The 17,004-nt window shown below is 50.9% G+C and overlaps 1 protein-coding gene across 5 annotated transcripts in view; it reads right to left on the minus strand.

The window, feature by feature from the left end:
• MVB12B (multivesicular body subunit 12B) overlaps positions 1-17,004 on the minus strand; it is a 188,909-nt gene that overhangs the window by 166,998 nt on the left and 4,907 nt on the right. For 3 of the 5 annotated variants that reach the window (XM_070518744.1, XM_044778753.2, XM_070518742.1), the window contains exon 2: positions 4,415-4,537. In XM_070518744.1, the coding sequence (XP_070374845.1) occupies positions 4,415-4,537 (123 nt within the window). Of the gene's footprint in view, positions 1-4,414; positions 4,538-4,690; positions 4,836-16,588; positions 16,916-17,004 lie in introns of those variants that run through there. The other 2 variants (XM_014840676.3, XM_070518743.1) reach the window with 2 other exon arrangements.

The raw sequence follows: 17,004 nt of genomic DNA on the forward strand, positions 1-17,004 counted from the left end.
CTGGAAAACAACAAGGAAAGCTGGCAGTGCCCTCCCTAGACAGACATGTGGCCACACGCAGAGATTATCTAAGACGATTTAACCTAGACCAGGAGTTCTCAAAGTGTGGCCCCTGGACCAGCAGCGTCAACATCACCTGGGAACTGGTCAGAAATGCAAATTCTCAGGTCCATCCCAGACCTGCTGCAGCAGGAACTGGAGGGATGGGGTCCTCCAGAGGATTGAGGCCCACAAAAGCTGGAAAATGCCCCACCTGGACGTCTGGAAACAGTCATGGAACTATAGGATAAGCTGTCACTTCAGGGTCACTGTGTCAGAAAGACTCCTGTGTGTAGGGCGGGGTTTCTCAGGAAGAGAATGGAGGAGTCTTACCTTGGAGTGAGGAAAAAGAAAAATATCTCCTGATGTCTCTGAGACCTGGACTCAAGATGGCCGGGACGCCAGGTACAGCAGCTCCACCCGCTGCCGGGGTTTGGTGGAATGAAGGCAGCCAAAGGCGAGGCTGGGCAGGCGGGGTGGAGGAAGGACCTGGGCCTCAGCAGCAGGCGTCAAGATGCTCTGAGTTGTATGCTCTCGTTCCCATTATCCTCAAAGCTCCAGAAAGGTCTCATTAAAGTAACTCTGGTCTCAGCTGTTCCATGGGAAACCACAGAAGGCCACAGAAGAAGGGAGTAGAGGGGAAAGCAGTGTCCATCCCCACTCAGGCCAGAAAGGGGGGAGTAGCCGCTGCCAGGTTGGCCAGGGAGCTGGACTCCACCAAGGGCGACCTCACAGACGTCATCAACACAAAAGTGACAGTGTGGTGGCAGGGGAGAAAGCCAGAGCTGAAGAACCCTAAGCACTCGTGGGGCAGTGCCCTGGGAAAGGCCCAGAGAAGCTGGAGGACCAACACCTGGCAGGTCTCGGGGGACGGAAGAAAGGAAGCGATCTCTAGAGTGAGCCGGAGGGGCTTCATGCTGTCATAATCTAGGATTTAGCAAGAGAAATGGATAGATCTGGAAAGCTAGATCTGAAAGATAAAACAGTCTGTCAGGACTTCCCTTCAAAGCATCTACCACAATTTTATTTTCCACTTATTCGTGTAATCATTTAATTGTCTCTCTCCCCCCTTAGACTGTAAGGTTCATGAAGGCAGGAACACTGCATGCTTTTGCTCACCACCATATCCCCCGCTCCTAGCTGGCACATAGTAGGTACTCAAAAAAAGGTTGGATGAATAAATAATTTAAGATTAAAATACTCTGGAGTGTTTGATTATTCTTTCTCTGTATTGTTGGCTTCTTGTTTTATTTGTTTTTGCAAAAAACACTGTGTAATCATGTGAAAGTATATTATCAAAGGAAGACATTTCCTTTTTGGAAGGAATGAGTCATCTCATAAATACGGTGCTGTGGCTTTAGCCTCTGAGTTGTAAACACTCATTTAGCAAGGCAAAATAATGTAGGTAAAAGGTAGGATGTATTTCACTGGAAATACACAGAAATACACCCAACACTGGTGATGAGAAGCGTTCAACTTGACGGTCCCAGACGCTGCACCATCCCAGGGTAACTTGGAAATCAAAAGTTAACTCTGTGCAGAGGAGCTTTAGCACGAAGTGCTTCTACGGAATTACAATTCGTTGAAAACTGACCATCCACATATGATAAGACAGCACGTACTACCTTCGGCAAACGCCGCATCTGGAACACAGAGTCATTACGCCAGGTACCGTGGTGTCACAAGGACACACGAGACCCACCCACCTGCCCTCTGACAGCAGAGACGAGCATCAGTCACTCTAAGATCTAAGAGTCTGGCTGCAGAACAGAAAGGCGAGGCTACTTCAGAGAGGACTGCAAAAACAGGGAGGATAAATTGGGCAGTTTAACAAATAATCCCCAGCCCCCTAGCCTGAGAAGCTTCCCCTGACCTGCGGAGAAGCTGTGAGATTAAATTTTTAGAAACATACATTTGGCATCTTTTACTTCAAGCAGCAACAGGACTGTGCTCATTTGAAAGCGGCTGTGCTACCCAGGGTCGGCAGTCCATCTGGTCCCTAACTCTCGGGGCTGCGTGGTCACAGTACTTAACGTATTCTCCTCCCAGGAAGGATTCATCCTACCACAGATATGACAGGCAGAGCGAGGGCTCCCCACAGTCCTCAGCAGGGCTTCCTCGGCCACTGCAGTTCTGTCTCAGCATCTCTGCAGCCACCATAAAAGGCCTTACATCTCGGTTTGGATGCTGACTTCATACGAAACTCCGGATACAAGGAGTGGGGAGCGCCTCTCCTCCCCCTGGCCTCCCTCTGTTCCCCTTGAACTCGGGGTCAGACCTCTGGGGAACCGGACGCTTATCTGAGAACAGTCCAGCGGCCAGAACAAAGAGAGGACCCCCACCTCTCTCCCTGAAAGGGCTAGGAGAGGGAGCTCGGACACTCTCCATCTCGGCGTGCCGAGGCTGGGTAATTGCCAGGCTGACCCCTGGAGCCTCTTGCCCTGCTCACCTTTCACTGTAATGCACAGGACGGTATAATCATGAAATGTGCTTATTAATTTTACTCATTTGACACCGCGCTCTTCTGCCCTGAGCTAGATGTTAGGAGAAAATGATAGGGATAGATTCTGCTCCTGTCACACTCACCAAGACTTTCAGAAAACCAGACTAGCAGAGGCCACGTGCCGCCCACTAGCCACGCATCCAAGATGACCCCCAAGGTACCAGCAGAACATTAAAGACGCAGACCGGCCGAAGAGAACAGCAAGAAAACGGGGAGGCCCATGGGCTGGTGTGAGCCCCCACGCGAGCCCTCCGGGGAGAGCAACCCTGAGCCGGTCCTCCAGGGACGGCAGCACTGAGTCCCTGCCCTGATTCACGGCTAGCTGCTTCATATCTAATTCATCAAAAGATACTTTGGCTTCTCAAATCAGGAACATTTTTACTAGCTTCCCCAAGAGTTTTATGGCACAGAGCCATATCTAATGATTCTGTTTTATGGCAAGTTATACATTCAAACAGGGCTTTGAAGTCAGGCAGCAGGTAAGACTCAAATCTTTGTCAAAAAAGATCCCCTCGTTCTTTCACTTTTAAAATGTTTATAAATGTTCAAACAGTTGGGGAAGTGATGTGGAGCATTTTAACCGGCTTCTCTTCCCTCAGCCAGGACCCAGCACGGGCTGACCCGACATGCAGCTGCCTTTACGGCGGCGTTCTCAATGGGGGCTGACTTTGCCCGCCCACCCCCTCTGCCTGCAGACATCCGGCAATGTCTGCACACATTTTTGGTTGTCACAACTGGAGGGTTGGTGCTACTGGCATCTAGTAGATGGAGGCCAGGGATGCGGTTGAATATCCTACCATGCGCAGGATAACCCCACAACACAAAATTATCTGATTATCTGGCCCAAAATGTCAATAGTGCCAAGGTGAAGAAACCCTGCCCTAGGGCTGCTTCTGGACCAGGCACTGCATCCCTCCCATGCCTGCAACATCAGATACACCAATCTAATCACTGTGGCAGGCTTTCAATGCTATTAATGAGACGCACGTTCTTTAATTCTTATGTATTCTTGGTACGCATTTTCCATGAACAAGAGTAAAACAATAAACAAAATGAGGAAAGGAAAATCAGACCACCTTAGAATCTTGGAATACAGGACGCAGCCTCTGTTAACTAAACCGTCCTGATGTTACCGTGCACTCTTTAAGCTCCACCCAAATAGGAATTTATCTATTGAAACAACACAATAACCCATCCCAGCCATCAGCACTGTTGAACCCCCCACGGAAGTCTGCTGAAAAGCACGGCGAGTTCTGTGCTACACTGTGGGGTGCGCCCGGTCAGAGCACTGAACTTGGGAGGGCTCTGGCCCTGATTCACCACTCCCAAGGACTGGGAACCCGGCACTGGCCTTCTCGGAGCTCGGGGGCTGCTAATCAGCTGAGTGGAAATAAAGCTACTTGCCCTCTCAGCCTTCCAGGGGCCTGTGAGAGCGAAATGAGTCCACGGGCTGGAGACCGCTCTGTGAACTGTAAAGAGCTATACAAACGTATGGCAATACCTTTATGACATTTATACGTGTAGGACAGTCTGTGACAACCTCCGAGGGTCTTTCAGACTCTTGGATTCTTTTCATGAAACATCACAACTAGAAGTGCCTTTGGAAATCAACTGATCCAACTTAATTTTACAGAAGGTGAAAATGGGCATCACAGAGGTCAAGTGACTCAGCCACGGCCAAGGCCAGGAAGCAGCCCAGATGGGCTCAGGTCTTCTGACTCCCAAACCAGGACACTCCCTACGCCTTCCCATCGGTGATACTTTCCTCCCTTTTTAAGCTCCCGGAGGGAAGAAGCACATCTTACAGACAAGGCTCAGAGAGTCTTGAACACAGGCGGTAAGTATTTGTTGAGTCAGTGAATCTTGACTTACTACATCGTAGCCCGTCGGGGCTCGGTTCCGAGAAGCCACCACCCCCACTCCCGTGATGGGATCCATCGACGTCTCTGGCAAGGATTCTGAAAGGTCCTTGACTTCGGGCATGGTGGATTGGTCCTGGTTCCGAAAAGGAAGAAGAAAGCACAAAATTCAAACTGAGGGTTTAAAGCGAATGACACAAAGTTTCAAACAGTTAGAACCAGAATCCTGGGGCAAACATCCTGAGCTAAGTCCGCATACCTGAACTGGCTAAGGGAGCCCCGGCCTTACCTGACTCTTTCCTCAGGTCAAGAACTCGGATCATCTCTGGCCCCTGCTCTTCACAAGTTAGCTTTGAACACTGAGCTAACGTAGTGAATGAGGGCTTGCCCCGGCTTGGAGGAGGTGATTTTGACTCAAACCCAAAAGCAAACCATTCTCAACTCTCCTGTCCTGGTGCCTGACTTCTTAACACACACCAGTAGCTTCGCTGAGGATAAATCAGACACGGCGTCTAACGACACTTTTCATCTCTCTCTTACAATATCCCCTTATGGAAGAGCAGACTTCCAAATCCACAGCCTCTGTTACAACCAAGGGTGGACTACTCATTAGGCAGAGCTTCGAAAACACAAAAGTGTTCTGGGCACGGAGGCAAAAGAAGGGTGTGTAGTCCAGGATCCATGACTTTGAGCAAGAAGAGGTCATGATACTGACTTGCAGAGCTGCAGTGAGAAATAGCAGTCGCATAAACGGAGGCCCCGGAGAGGCCCCTGGCGCACAGTAGGCGCTCCGCAAAAGCAGATTAGCCTGGCGGGCAGAGGACCGGCAGATCCCTTTGTTGTGTTTAATCCCGCAGGTCATATGGGCACTTACTCAAAGCTCAACACTAACAATGACCATAATTCTTGCTGGGCACTTGGAGAGAAAGGGAGGGGAACTGGAATTATTATTCTGCTGTTGACTGCCTCTTGATGTGACCAGAGGAGACAAGCAGAATATGGAGAGCACCGGGTCCGCGCAGCTCGAGTGGCAGTGCACCAGAAAGCAAATGAAAAAGGTAACACCTTATGTAAATGACTTTTAGTACTTTTAAAAGGACAAGCAGTGAAAAAGAGCAAGTTAAATTCCACCTCCTTCTGCAGCAATTAAATTCCACTGGCTGCAGATCTGCCAGATCTCTCAAGGCTGGTTCCCACTTCTAAAGCAAACCAAACACCCTGCCTAACTAAGCAGGCAGGAAGAGCATTCTTAATTCTCAGCCCAGAATCAGAAAAGGCAGAGGCTATTAAAAATGACTGCAGCCTCCTAAACAGGAACCATCAGAATGCTGTGTGCAAGTTACCCCCGTAATCAGCATCCTCGGAACCTACAGAAGGCTCCGGAAACAGACTCATCAATGCAAGGGTGCCAAGTCCTCAATCCAGGCTGGGAAGTGCCTGGCAGCAGCCGCAGGCTTAGCTTCTGTTTAACACAAAAGCCAAACTAAGTTACGCTTTACTTGATTATACTGAAAATAAGGTTCTAGAAGCCCAGAGCAGGGGGTAGGGTACCAGGCCAGACCACTGCATCAACTTCTGTTTTCAAATTTCATTTGCCAGGCAGGTTTATCTGCATAAAGCACAGTGCTTCACGCTTCCTGCCCACAGTAGGCATTAAGTAAATACTTATTGAATAAATACACAGGTAGGCCCCCAAGAAAGAATGTTTAGCAATAAATATGTGCACCAGCCTAATCCAAAACAAAAACGGACCAAAAAGTATCTTCACGCTGGAGAATCCCATATTATTGGTAACATGAAAACAACACTGCTGCAGTTTGCAAAATAGCGTTACCTGCTGTTGGTTACCAAAACGCTTTGCAATTAACAACTCATTAACAGAATGCACGAATTCTGCCAGTGCTAAAATATCACGCTGTGAATTTAATAAAGAACATGCGAGGTAAGGTTTTTTTTTTATTAAGATAGTACTGCCTCTACTATCTAAGAGAGGGAGAGGAGGCAAGCATGGGAATAAACAAGAAATATTTTATTTCTTGATGGATTCATGTCTCGGGTCACCGTATCCTCCACGAGGAACTGATGACAATGGCTCTCTTTTGCTCTGAAGCACGCTATCCAGTGCAGTGGGGTAAATTTGCTCTTAAAGAAACAGCGCTGCTCCCAGAATGCACCAGAGAGACAGCCCTGCAGCAGGTTCCAAGATGGCTGCAGGCTGCCTCCTGCTGAGGCAGACAAAGGAGCCTGCGGCCTGTGCCCCTGCGTGCATGGTCACAGCCCAGCCTGCAGGATGGGAGGATGCGCGGAGCAGAGCATCGGGCACGGAGCATCTCGGATGCACGCCTTCTTCTTGCCTTCCCCCCCAGCTGCAGTACCCTGGGGATCCAGGCAGCCTTTGTGAAATACAGACAAATGACTCCTCGCTGCGCAGGGGCCTGGGCCGGCTCTGCGGTGGAGGAAGCACCACCACCAGCAAAGGAAGCTTTTAATGAGAAACGCCCAAGATATCCATGGCAGAGGCAATCACTCAAAGCAGCTTGCCCTGAATTACATATTTTCTGACTGCAAATTACTTTTAACAGCGTCTCGACCGTCACTTCAATTGACCTTCCTAACAAAAGGCCATTTATTAACTAGCACTCCACGTTTCCCGGGCTGCATGGAGCCTCGAGCCAGAAGGGATGGCACCACCGGGTACTCAGGCGCCCAGGGTCACAGGCCAGGCCTCTGTGAGGGGGAGAAGAGGCCATTAATGTGGGCCTGCAGAGCAAATCTGCCCGGGGAGGGGAGGGTGAGAGCAGGGTGTGGAAGACCAACATCAACCTGTCTGGCAAGAGGCAAGGCAAGACTAAAACAGAAAACACCAAGGCCTGCTTGTAACAACTCTGGGTTTCATCCCCCGCAGCTCCTCAGCCAGCATCCTCCTCTATCTCAAAATCCTAACTGTACGCAAAACACACTAACACACCTCCGGGGCGTTCGTACAGCGCTTTGCAATTCTCAAAGAGCTCCTCAGGCTCCGTCTCCACTGATGCTCACACCAAACCTGGGAGGTGGCTGGGTCCTATTATCCCCATTTTGCAGGAGAAAACACATTTTGCCCGGAGTTCTCAGACATCATGCAGCTGGCAGACGGCAGAGCCGAACAAGACCTCCAGCCTCCCTCTCCAGTCCGGTCTGCTTTCCACGACACCGCACAGAGAGAGACCAACACCCCACTGGATGCCCGATCGAGAAAGTGGCTTCGACGCTAATTATATTTTAAAATGTCAGAGCTCTTCTTTCTCTAGCCATGGCCCAATAAGCGAAGCAAGGGGGAAAAAGTACAGAAAGATAAAAGTAACGTGGGATTAATTTCCCTCACACCTCAGTTTCAAGATTCAACATTTTCCTCATAAATAATTTACAACAATAAAAATGAGCTAAGGCCATGTTTGTGTAGGACGGAGGTAAATTTAGGCCTAATGAGGGAGATCCGATCACTGCACGGGAGGGAACGGTTGATGTACAGCTCGGTGCAAGCGCCACCGACAGCACACAGGGGCTCCATTACCAACTGCAAGTCACCGGGAGGAGGAGGGGGGCAATTTGGGGAAACTTCTACCATCCCAGCTATAGCCCGAAGGAGGGTCTCTACAGGGAAGCCAAAAGTTGACCCAGTACTTTAGATGACAAGATAACAGATGTTGCGATCTCTCAGAATTACAGGATTGAGCCAGCCTGAAACTCTGTCCGTTCTCAGTAAACGCCCAGGTAAGGAAGGAGGTGGTGGAGGCTGGGAGTCACGTCTGCTCCTGGGGTGGAGGCAGTGCAGTGGCAACACTGACCTTGAGCTAGTCCTCCTAATTCAACCTTGCAGGTCATCTGGTCCCAATCCCCATCCCCATCTCTACCGGGAGTGTGCAGCCTCTGCCAGATCATTTCCAAGGCTGGGGACTGCAGAGCCACACTCCCGGCAGCCGTCCCTCTGTCTGCCCCTGAGAGGATTTCTCGGCAAGGCGGGACAGCGTGTGTGAGCATGAGTGAGAGTGTGTGTGCTGCATGGACATACTGGGGCTAGCTGAAGTCAGCTAGGGCGAGGTGTGTTGTCCACACCAGGAGGGTTTTTTTCCATGCCATGCACAATACATACTATGCACCAGGCAAACACCTCTGGGTGGGAGAAAGCCCGCTTCCCACTTCCGCCTGCAATGCTGCAAACAGTGCCTGGGGGGCAGGGTAGGGGGGCCCAGCTCCCAGCACTCCAGCACCTCACCAACGCTGTCATCCCAGGTTCACGGAGACATGAACTTGAACTAGAAAGCCCCTTTGTACAGACAGCGCACTGCTCCCTGGTAGCTGATCAAAGAATTACTACAACAGCGAGCTTAATCCCTAAAAGTCAGCAGTGCTGGGCTTAACTGATGCTGAACATTGTTTCAGAATCAAAGGCGTGCCTCCCGGCCCCAGTCTGGGAGAAAACTAAGCTACTGTATCACAGCTGAAAACTCAGGGGAACTTTTATATCATCTCTGTTTAATTTCCCGGCCCTCTGAGCCTGGGGTTTACCTCGTTTTATCAACTCCTGCACCGAAATCAAAACCCAGCTAACAGACCTCTCTCCACGGAGGCCCTTCCAGCGGCTGGCTGGGGTGTGGGCTGAGCAGTTTAAAGTGCTTTTGGGGGGCAACCACTGCAGGGGGCAGGGGACACTCCCTTCAAAGGAGGTGTAGTGGGATCCCAGACTCCACCTCCCCTGCCGGGGCAGGAATGCCCGGCTCAGAAGCAGGGCCAGCGCCACCCACCAGGGCTGAAGGCGAGACTTGCACACAACTTGCGAGGAGAGTAATTTCAAGGGGGGAGTGGGGGTTTAAATTGGGCTACTGTAATTGAAATGACAAAACCAGTGGGTTGATTAAGTCCCCAGAGAAGGATGAACTGGCAATCAGCTTGTTTGAAATCCAAAGTCAAGGGCACAAAAGGCAATGACTGTCTGGCCACATCTACCAGCTTGCAGGGCTGGGGAAGCAAGTGGGTAAATATTTCACTCGCCCCGGGAAACGGCACCAGAGCAGGGCCACCCCTGAGAACGGGCTGTCCCCCAGTAAAAGATGCTGCGGTGGCCGTCCGGGGCAGTTCTCTGCCCGCCTCCCAGTGGCAGTGGAGATCTGCACGAATCCATGCCCTGCTCGGTTGCCCCATGATTACCAGCACCTTTCTGCTGACAAATCTCAAGCAGGGGACAGGACACTGCCCGTCCCCACAGGAGGGAGCCCCTGGCCAGGCTTCAGCAAGGCACTCCACGACACACAAACACACAAACCAGGCCACTTCCAAGCAGCAAGGTGCAGAGATCTACCTCCTCTGGAGGCTGCGAGCTAAGGCCAGGGTCCATGCAGCACCCAGGAGAGCGGCCAGCCGGCTCTCAAGGCCACCCGTGGGAGACAGCGCACAAGCTCTGTCCCCTGTGGAACCTCAGGACAGGATCCTAGCGCCTCCTGATCTTTGGTCTAGTCAGTTTACCTGGTGACCAGTCAGAAGTCAACTCACTCGGACAAATGCTGTTGAGTCCGGTCAGGTGGCCGCAGGCCACAGGCTGCCGGGAAGGCTGCTAAGACAGTGGGGAGCTAAAGCAAATATTTTTCTAAGCTCTCCTAGATCACAAAGAATTTTCCAGCTAGGGAACTAACAATGGTGAGCATTTCCTTTTCCCCAGTAAAGGTCTGTTACTTCTACAAGAAGAATCTGGTGTATAAACGCATCCAGTCAATCTGACCTACGCTTCGATTTATATTAACCATTTGATGACCAAACCTTTTCCATCAACCACATGAGGCAGGCCTGGGGTCAGGTTGCAGCCTGTACAGTGCAGGGCTAGATCCCGGAATTCACTCTCCAAAAATAAAGCCGGGATCAAGTTCTGCAGCACTGCTGGGGCCCAAGCCCTGCCCTTAACAGGCCCGACTGCAAAAGCAGGGAAGCTGGTGCCGGGGGAGGGGCGTCCTCCTGCACACGAGTCCCATCCAGACTTGCCCACGGTCACCGCAAATGAGCGTCATCCCTGCCCATTCCCGTCAGGTCTTGGGGCCATATTGTCCCCCCGGAGAGCAGGAAGAAGGAAGATCCCAACAGAAGGCAGAGGCCTACAAATGAAACCCCCCCAGGAGGCTCCAGGAGCAACAGCCTCTTGAAGTGCAGGGACATAAGATGAGTCACGCCCTTGACCTGATGGCCACAGTGTCTGCAGAATAAAAATGTCCACATGTCTCCTCAACACTGGGCAAATGCGCTGCCAGGCCAGGATCACTAGAACACCTGGCCTCAGGTCAGCCAGGCAGGCCCCATTACCGTCACTCCCCTCCCTGACTTTCAACAGATCTTGAGAGTTTCTTTTCATACATTTGGTCACCTAAGCATTGCACCTGTTGGCTGACAATTTCCGAAGTACCTCCAAAGACTTTTCTCCTGAGACTCAGAAGTGTGTATCTAGTGTCCTGCTAGCTATTGTCACTGGCGCGTCCTAATAATACCTCATACCCAGCAGACCTTGCCATCCTCCCACATTCCCAGCACCTAACAGGATCTGGCACGCAACAGTCAGTCCACAAACATTTATAGAGAGCCTTTGTGCTAAGCATTGAGGGAGCGTATGCAGTGATGAAGATGGAGAATCCTACATTCTGGAGCGGAGTTCTCCAAGTCTACCACAGGAGTCACCTGGAGAATTTTAAAACAGAGATTCTTGAGCCCAGCAACACTGATTCAACAGGTCTAGGATGGGGACCAAGAAGCTGCATTTCTAAGAAGCTGCATTTCTAACAAGCTCCAGGAGAGGGTGAAGCAGCTGGTCCCTAGTCTGAACTTTGAGTACAAGATAGTAGGTACTCACTGGGAGTTTGATGAATGAGTGACTGAATGAACGGAATGAACCTGAAGGTAATCATCCATGGACAACAGCCTCGAAGGAGTCCTCTAGGCTCTCCCTCCCCATCACACGTCAGCCGAGAGCACCCAGTTCCTCTCCTACGACACCCACCCACTATTCAACACCTAGGTCACATTTCCCATTCTACCCAAACCTTCCTCAATTGCCCAGCCAACAGGTGCTGTCACCAGAATTCTAACGTCCAAAGACATGGTCTCAGCACATACATTTGCATACGCGCATGCGTGCACACACACGTGCACGCAGCCTTGCCTCTCAGGTTATAACACACTGTCCCTAGCAGAAAATAAGTTCTTCAAAGGTGTTATGTCCACCTCAGTGCCTAGCTCACAGTAGGTACTCAATAAATGGACTATGGGTAGATGGATGGAAGGGTGGAAGGAAGGAAGGAAGGAGGAACGAATGAAGTTCTTTCCATCCTCTCAAAATTTCCAGTGTTCCATTGGTTTAAGGAGGGCATATAAAGCAGCAGAGGCAATGGTGACAGTGCACCTGCCAGGTCCCCTCCAGTGAGAGCCCCACACTGGGATCACTCACGCCCCACGCAGGACAAACACCACCACTCCAGGCATGAGCCATCTGCAGAGGAGGGGGGGTGGGGCGCTGCAGCTCTCCCAGCAGTTTCGGAAGCGAGTCTGACTCAGTCCAAACAGGTTGACTGAGGGCCTGGCGGGGTCCATGGGTCCCCAGGCTGGCTGCACAGCTGACGCCCCTGAGGAGCTTGTAAAAACCACAGCTGCCCATTCCAACCCGGGGTTCTGATTTCCTGGGTCTGGGTTGGGGCTGAGACTGATAACACACAACCCAGGGAAGTGCCACTGTGCTGGGTGATACAGGGACAAATAAGACACGGCCACCACCCATGGAGCCTGCAGGCTGGAGGAGATATCCCAAAAGAAAGGCACTGCAAGTGAGGGGACACTTCCTTCTGCCTGGTGAGTCAGGGAGATTGCCACTTGAGCTGACCTCCCTGATGATGGAGGGAGCAGAGTGGGGAGGGTATTGCAGGCAGAGGACATGGCACCACCGAAGACACAGGGGTATGAACACACACGGACGGCTGGAGGAACGGCGAGAAAGCAGATGGTCTCAGAAACGGGCTTACGAAATGCTTAGACAAACAAACAAACGAGACAGTTAAAAACCTGTCTGCACTCCTCTGCTATTTCTGGGGTCTCAGCAACAAAGCAGATCTACAGGAAGGAGCACCCCAGTGGTCCGAAAGAAGAGATTCCCAAGTCTTCTGCTCATATTTCCTCTCCTGCAACTGAGCGCCTCTCAAACCAACACCACTTCCTGCACACCCCCACGGGGCCTCCTTATGCTAGTACCTTAGCAGGGGGAATGGAAGGCAAAGCAGAGGAATGGAAAGGGTGCAAGCTTTGGGGTCAGAGGGAGCCGAGCTTGAATCCCAGCTCTGACAGTAACTTCCAGCTGTGTGACCCCAGGCAAGTTAACTAAACTGGGCCTAAGTTTCCATGCCTATAATGTTGGAATAATAGATACTATTGTCTCTACAGGGTTATAATGTGTATAAAGAACATGTAGAACTTGCATCAAAAGACACAATCAACAGAGTAAAAAAGGCAGTCTACGGCATGGGAGAAAATGTTTGCAAATCATGCATCTGATAAGGGCTTAAAATACAAATCTATAAATAAATGAAACTCAACAATAAAAAAATAAATAACTGGATGAAAAAACAGGCAAAGGACTTGAATAAACATTTCTCCAAAGACGATAGACCACTGGTCAAGAAGCATATGAAAAGATGCTCAACATCACTAATCATCAGGGAAATGCAAACCAAAACCACGATGAGATATCACCTCATACCCATTAGGATGGCTACTACCGAAAAAAAAAAAACAAACCCAGAAAATTAGTGTTAGTGAGAACGTGGAAAAAATGGAAGCCTGGTCCACAGTTGGTGGAAATGAAAATGCAGCTGCTATGGAAAACGGTATGGTGATTCCTCAAAAAATTAAAACTAGAATTGCCATATGACCTGGCAATTCCACTTCTGGGTATAGACCCGAAAGAATTGAAAACGGGGTCTCAAAGAGATATCCGTACATTCATGTGCATAGCAGCATTATTTGTAACAGCCAAAAGGTGGAAGCAACCCAAGTGTCTGAAGACAGAAGAATGGCCAAAGCAAAATGTGGTCGATACATACAATGGGGTATTATTCAGCCTTAAAAAGGAAGCAAGGTCTGACACATGCTACAATGTGGACGGACCTTGAAGACATTAGGCTAAGTGAAATAAGCCAGTCACAAAAAGACAAAAAAGATACGATTCCACTTATATGACGTACCTGGAGTGGTCAAATTCACAGAAACAGAAAAAAGAACGGTGGTTGCCAGAGGCTGGGGGAGGGGGAATGGGAGCTGTCTAATGAACACAGTTGCAGTTTTGCAAGATGAAAAAGTCCCAGAGATTAGCTGCACAACAATATGAATGCACTTAACATCACCAATCTGTACACTTAGAAATGATTATTTAGGATGGTAAATTTTATGTCATGTGTATTTTACAATGTAAAAAAAAAGCGTCTGCCATTGTGGTTCTCAAGTTGAGTACAACCCAAGACTCCTGCTAAACATGTAGATCCTGGGTCTTCTTCCCCAGATAGTCTGATCCAAGGTTGGAGTTTGAGGCCCTGGAATCTGCATTTTCATAAACATCCTAGGGTTATTTAGCTCCTTAAGAATTTGTTTATTTTTCTCTTCTAAAGGACCGACGAATATTCTTTTGAACATTTGCTTTGCTGATCAGTATCTGTTTAAAAAAAAAAAAAAGCCTGTGTGTGTATATGTGCGTGTAGGACAATCTCATGTTGATGCTAGCCACAGGCCCAACAAGATGGCCCTCCGGTCCTCAGGGGAGTGTGAGCTACAGAGCTGAGTGTGCAAGCCCAGGGCTCCAGGCCCACGGGCCTCTCACATTTCAGCCTGGACAAGCTCTGCATCACGCCAGAAGCGTGTCAAGTAAACCAAACCCATGCCCACAGGATGTCCCCAACAAGGGAGGTAATGTCAAGCACACGCCGCAGTGGTTCTGCCTCCCAGGCAGCTGGGGAGAGGAGATCTGAGGCCTCACTGCAAACAGTGCAGACAACTCAGGGAAACCACAATTCCCAGGGGCAGCCCAGCGAGCGGAAGGCCAAGGAGAGCCTGTGGGGCCAGTGAAAGGTTGGCCAGGGAGGGCCTCAGAGAGAGTGAGAACAGCCTGGGGAGCGGCAGCTCATTCAAGGAACCCAGGCCTCCCCTCCCACAACCCAACCAGCAAAGGACACTTTGCTCACTCAACCGCAGCCACCTAAATACAGAGTTCTCAGCCCACCACATCCAGTCACGTAGTCATTTGTTATCTTCACCATCATAATAGCACCTTTCACATTTCCCATGCTTGACTCCAACACCATCATTACTTTCCAGTGTGGCAAGGATGTCACTCTTTGAGCATGAAGGATGGAGCACTTCCAACCTGCTCAGGCAGAGGGCCTAGGCCACCGGGATTCTGAAGCAGGCCCCCAGAAGCAGATCTGCCATGAAACTCATGGAGATTAAGCTTGGACCTCCCCCAAGCCCTTCCAAGGCCGTGAGAGGGGAGCCAGCAATGTGTTCACATGGTCCTGAGGTTTTGTAAAAAAAAAAAAAAAAAAAAACCCACAAGATATTTTTGTATTCTTTTTCTTACAGCCCCTGCCACACACACCAATTGTCTAAACCACGGACACACAAAACCAGGATCTGCCGCTGTATCCCACTTAAATTTAGTGAGAACCCTCAGCTTCTGCAGTGCCACGCATGTTCACACACACGAGCTCACACGAGCTGGGCAGGTTTTATTGTTAAGCCACTTTTATAAATAAGGAAATGGGGATTCAGGAAGGTTCCAACAGGTTCTGTGACTTGCCTAGGGTCACCTGGGTTCCAAGGGGGTAGACTGAGATTCAAATCTAGGCCCCAAGCCCAGTGTTCTCTCTACTCCACCATCCCTTCCCAGTTGCCCTGAGAAGAGCTAAATATTAACCACAAACAGAAAGGCACTCTAAAAAAAAAAAAAAAAAAAAAAAAGCAGCAGCTACCCTTCTGATTAATCAGTTAACAAGCCCTTAATAATAGCCACTAACTTTTACTGACCACTTGCCCTGCGGCAGGCACAGAGCTAAGCACTTCTCTTGTATTTCATTGACTTCTCATCATAATCCTATGCAGTAGATGCTAGCACTAGCTTCACTCTACAGATGAGGGAACCGAGGCTCAGAAAAGTTCATTCATTGGCCCAAGAACACACAGTAAGTAGGAAAGCCAAGGCTGACGCTGAGGTCTAATTCTCAATCCCTGGTACCTCAGCGCACTATTCCAGCCAGAGGTGGGGAAAGCCCACCAGCCAAAGAGAGGCATACATCAGGAGCGCGGCCTAAAAGCCAGAAGGAAGGAGTGACAAATGCGGACTCCAGAAGATGATTCCAGGCTCAAATGAACCAGGAACTGCCATGTCAACTGCTACGCACGGGTCTTGGTGCCTAGGTCCCAGCAAAGGCTCCATCTCTCAGAGGTCCCATTTAAATATCCTGAGCATGGCACATTATCTCCAAGTCCCCAAACAATTTCCCGTGAGCAAGAAAGGTGTCGCCCGTCTCCTGTAACTAACCTGAGTACACTGAGTTTTTCAGTGGGTCTAGGCTTCCACAGAGCTTATTTCCTAACTTTTCTAAGGCTTTTCTGGTGCAGCTGATAAGATTTTCTAGCCCTGTTAAAACCAGATGAGATCCGGCCAGCTGTCGAGAAATGGACAATGAGATTATACTGAGGAGGAACCACCAGACACAAAGGCCCCCATGAGGCGCTGGCCTGCTGTCTGCTTTCCAGGCAGACATCTGAGGGGGCACTGGCTCCTGGGTGGGGGTGGGGAGCAGAGAAGGGGCAACAGCCATTTTGCCCTCCTGTGCCCTTCCTCTGTGCCCTGCTGAAGAGGCTGCTGAGCGGCAGGAACAGAAGGGTCACATCCTTAAGGGTGAGAAAGGCTGATAATTTAGGAAGAGTTATGCGTTGGTAACAACGAGGACAAAGATGCTCAGGGGTCTGTCTCTGAGGATCTGACATCCCCTGGCCCTGAGCCATGGCTCTTGTCCCAGCCCCTGCCCCTGAGCCTCACTTGTGCTGGGTCCCTTGGGGTGCTCCTTAACACGCCCAACATCCTTCCAGGATGGGGACTCCGGGTCTTGGGTGCCCAGGTGGGGCACCTCACCTTGCAGACAGGTGTCTCTGCTGTCTGTCCCCAGGTCAAAGCGGAGGCCGCACCCCAGATGATGCCCGAGGTTCAGGTGCACGCTCGTCTGCACCCATGTGACCACAGCGAGCTGGACCCCAGGCCGGGGGAGTCAAATAACTGTTCCCCGTGTGTGCAGGTGGCCGCGGCGGCCGCACCTCTCGCTCCGACGGAGGCGGCTCTCGGGGCCCTCGTCCGCCCCGGCCCTGGGGGCGCTGCTGGCACTCGGTCCCGGAGCTCCCGCCCGCCGCAAGGCCACGCCAGGGCCGGGCCGAGGCCGCCGGGCCTGTCCCTGCGGCGGGCCGGGCACCGAGCCCGCAGGCCGCGGCGCGCCCGGCTCCGCCCGCCCGCCCGCCCGCCCCTCGGCCCGGGGCCCGCGCCCGCCCGCAGCCGGG

This window comes from Equus asinus, chromosome 10 (genome assembly GCF_041296235.1).
Source record: "Equus asinus isolate D_3611 breed Donkey chromosome 10, EquAss-T2T_v2, whole genome shotgun sequence".
In the NCBI taxonomy this organism is placed as follows: Eukaryota; Metazoa; Chordata; class Mammalia; order Perissodactyla; family Equidae; genus Equus; species Equus asinus.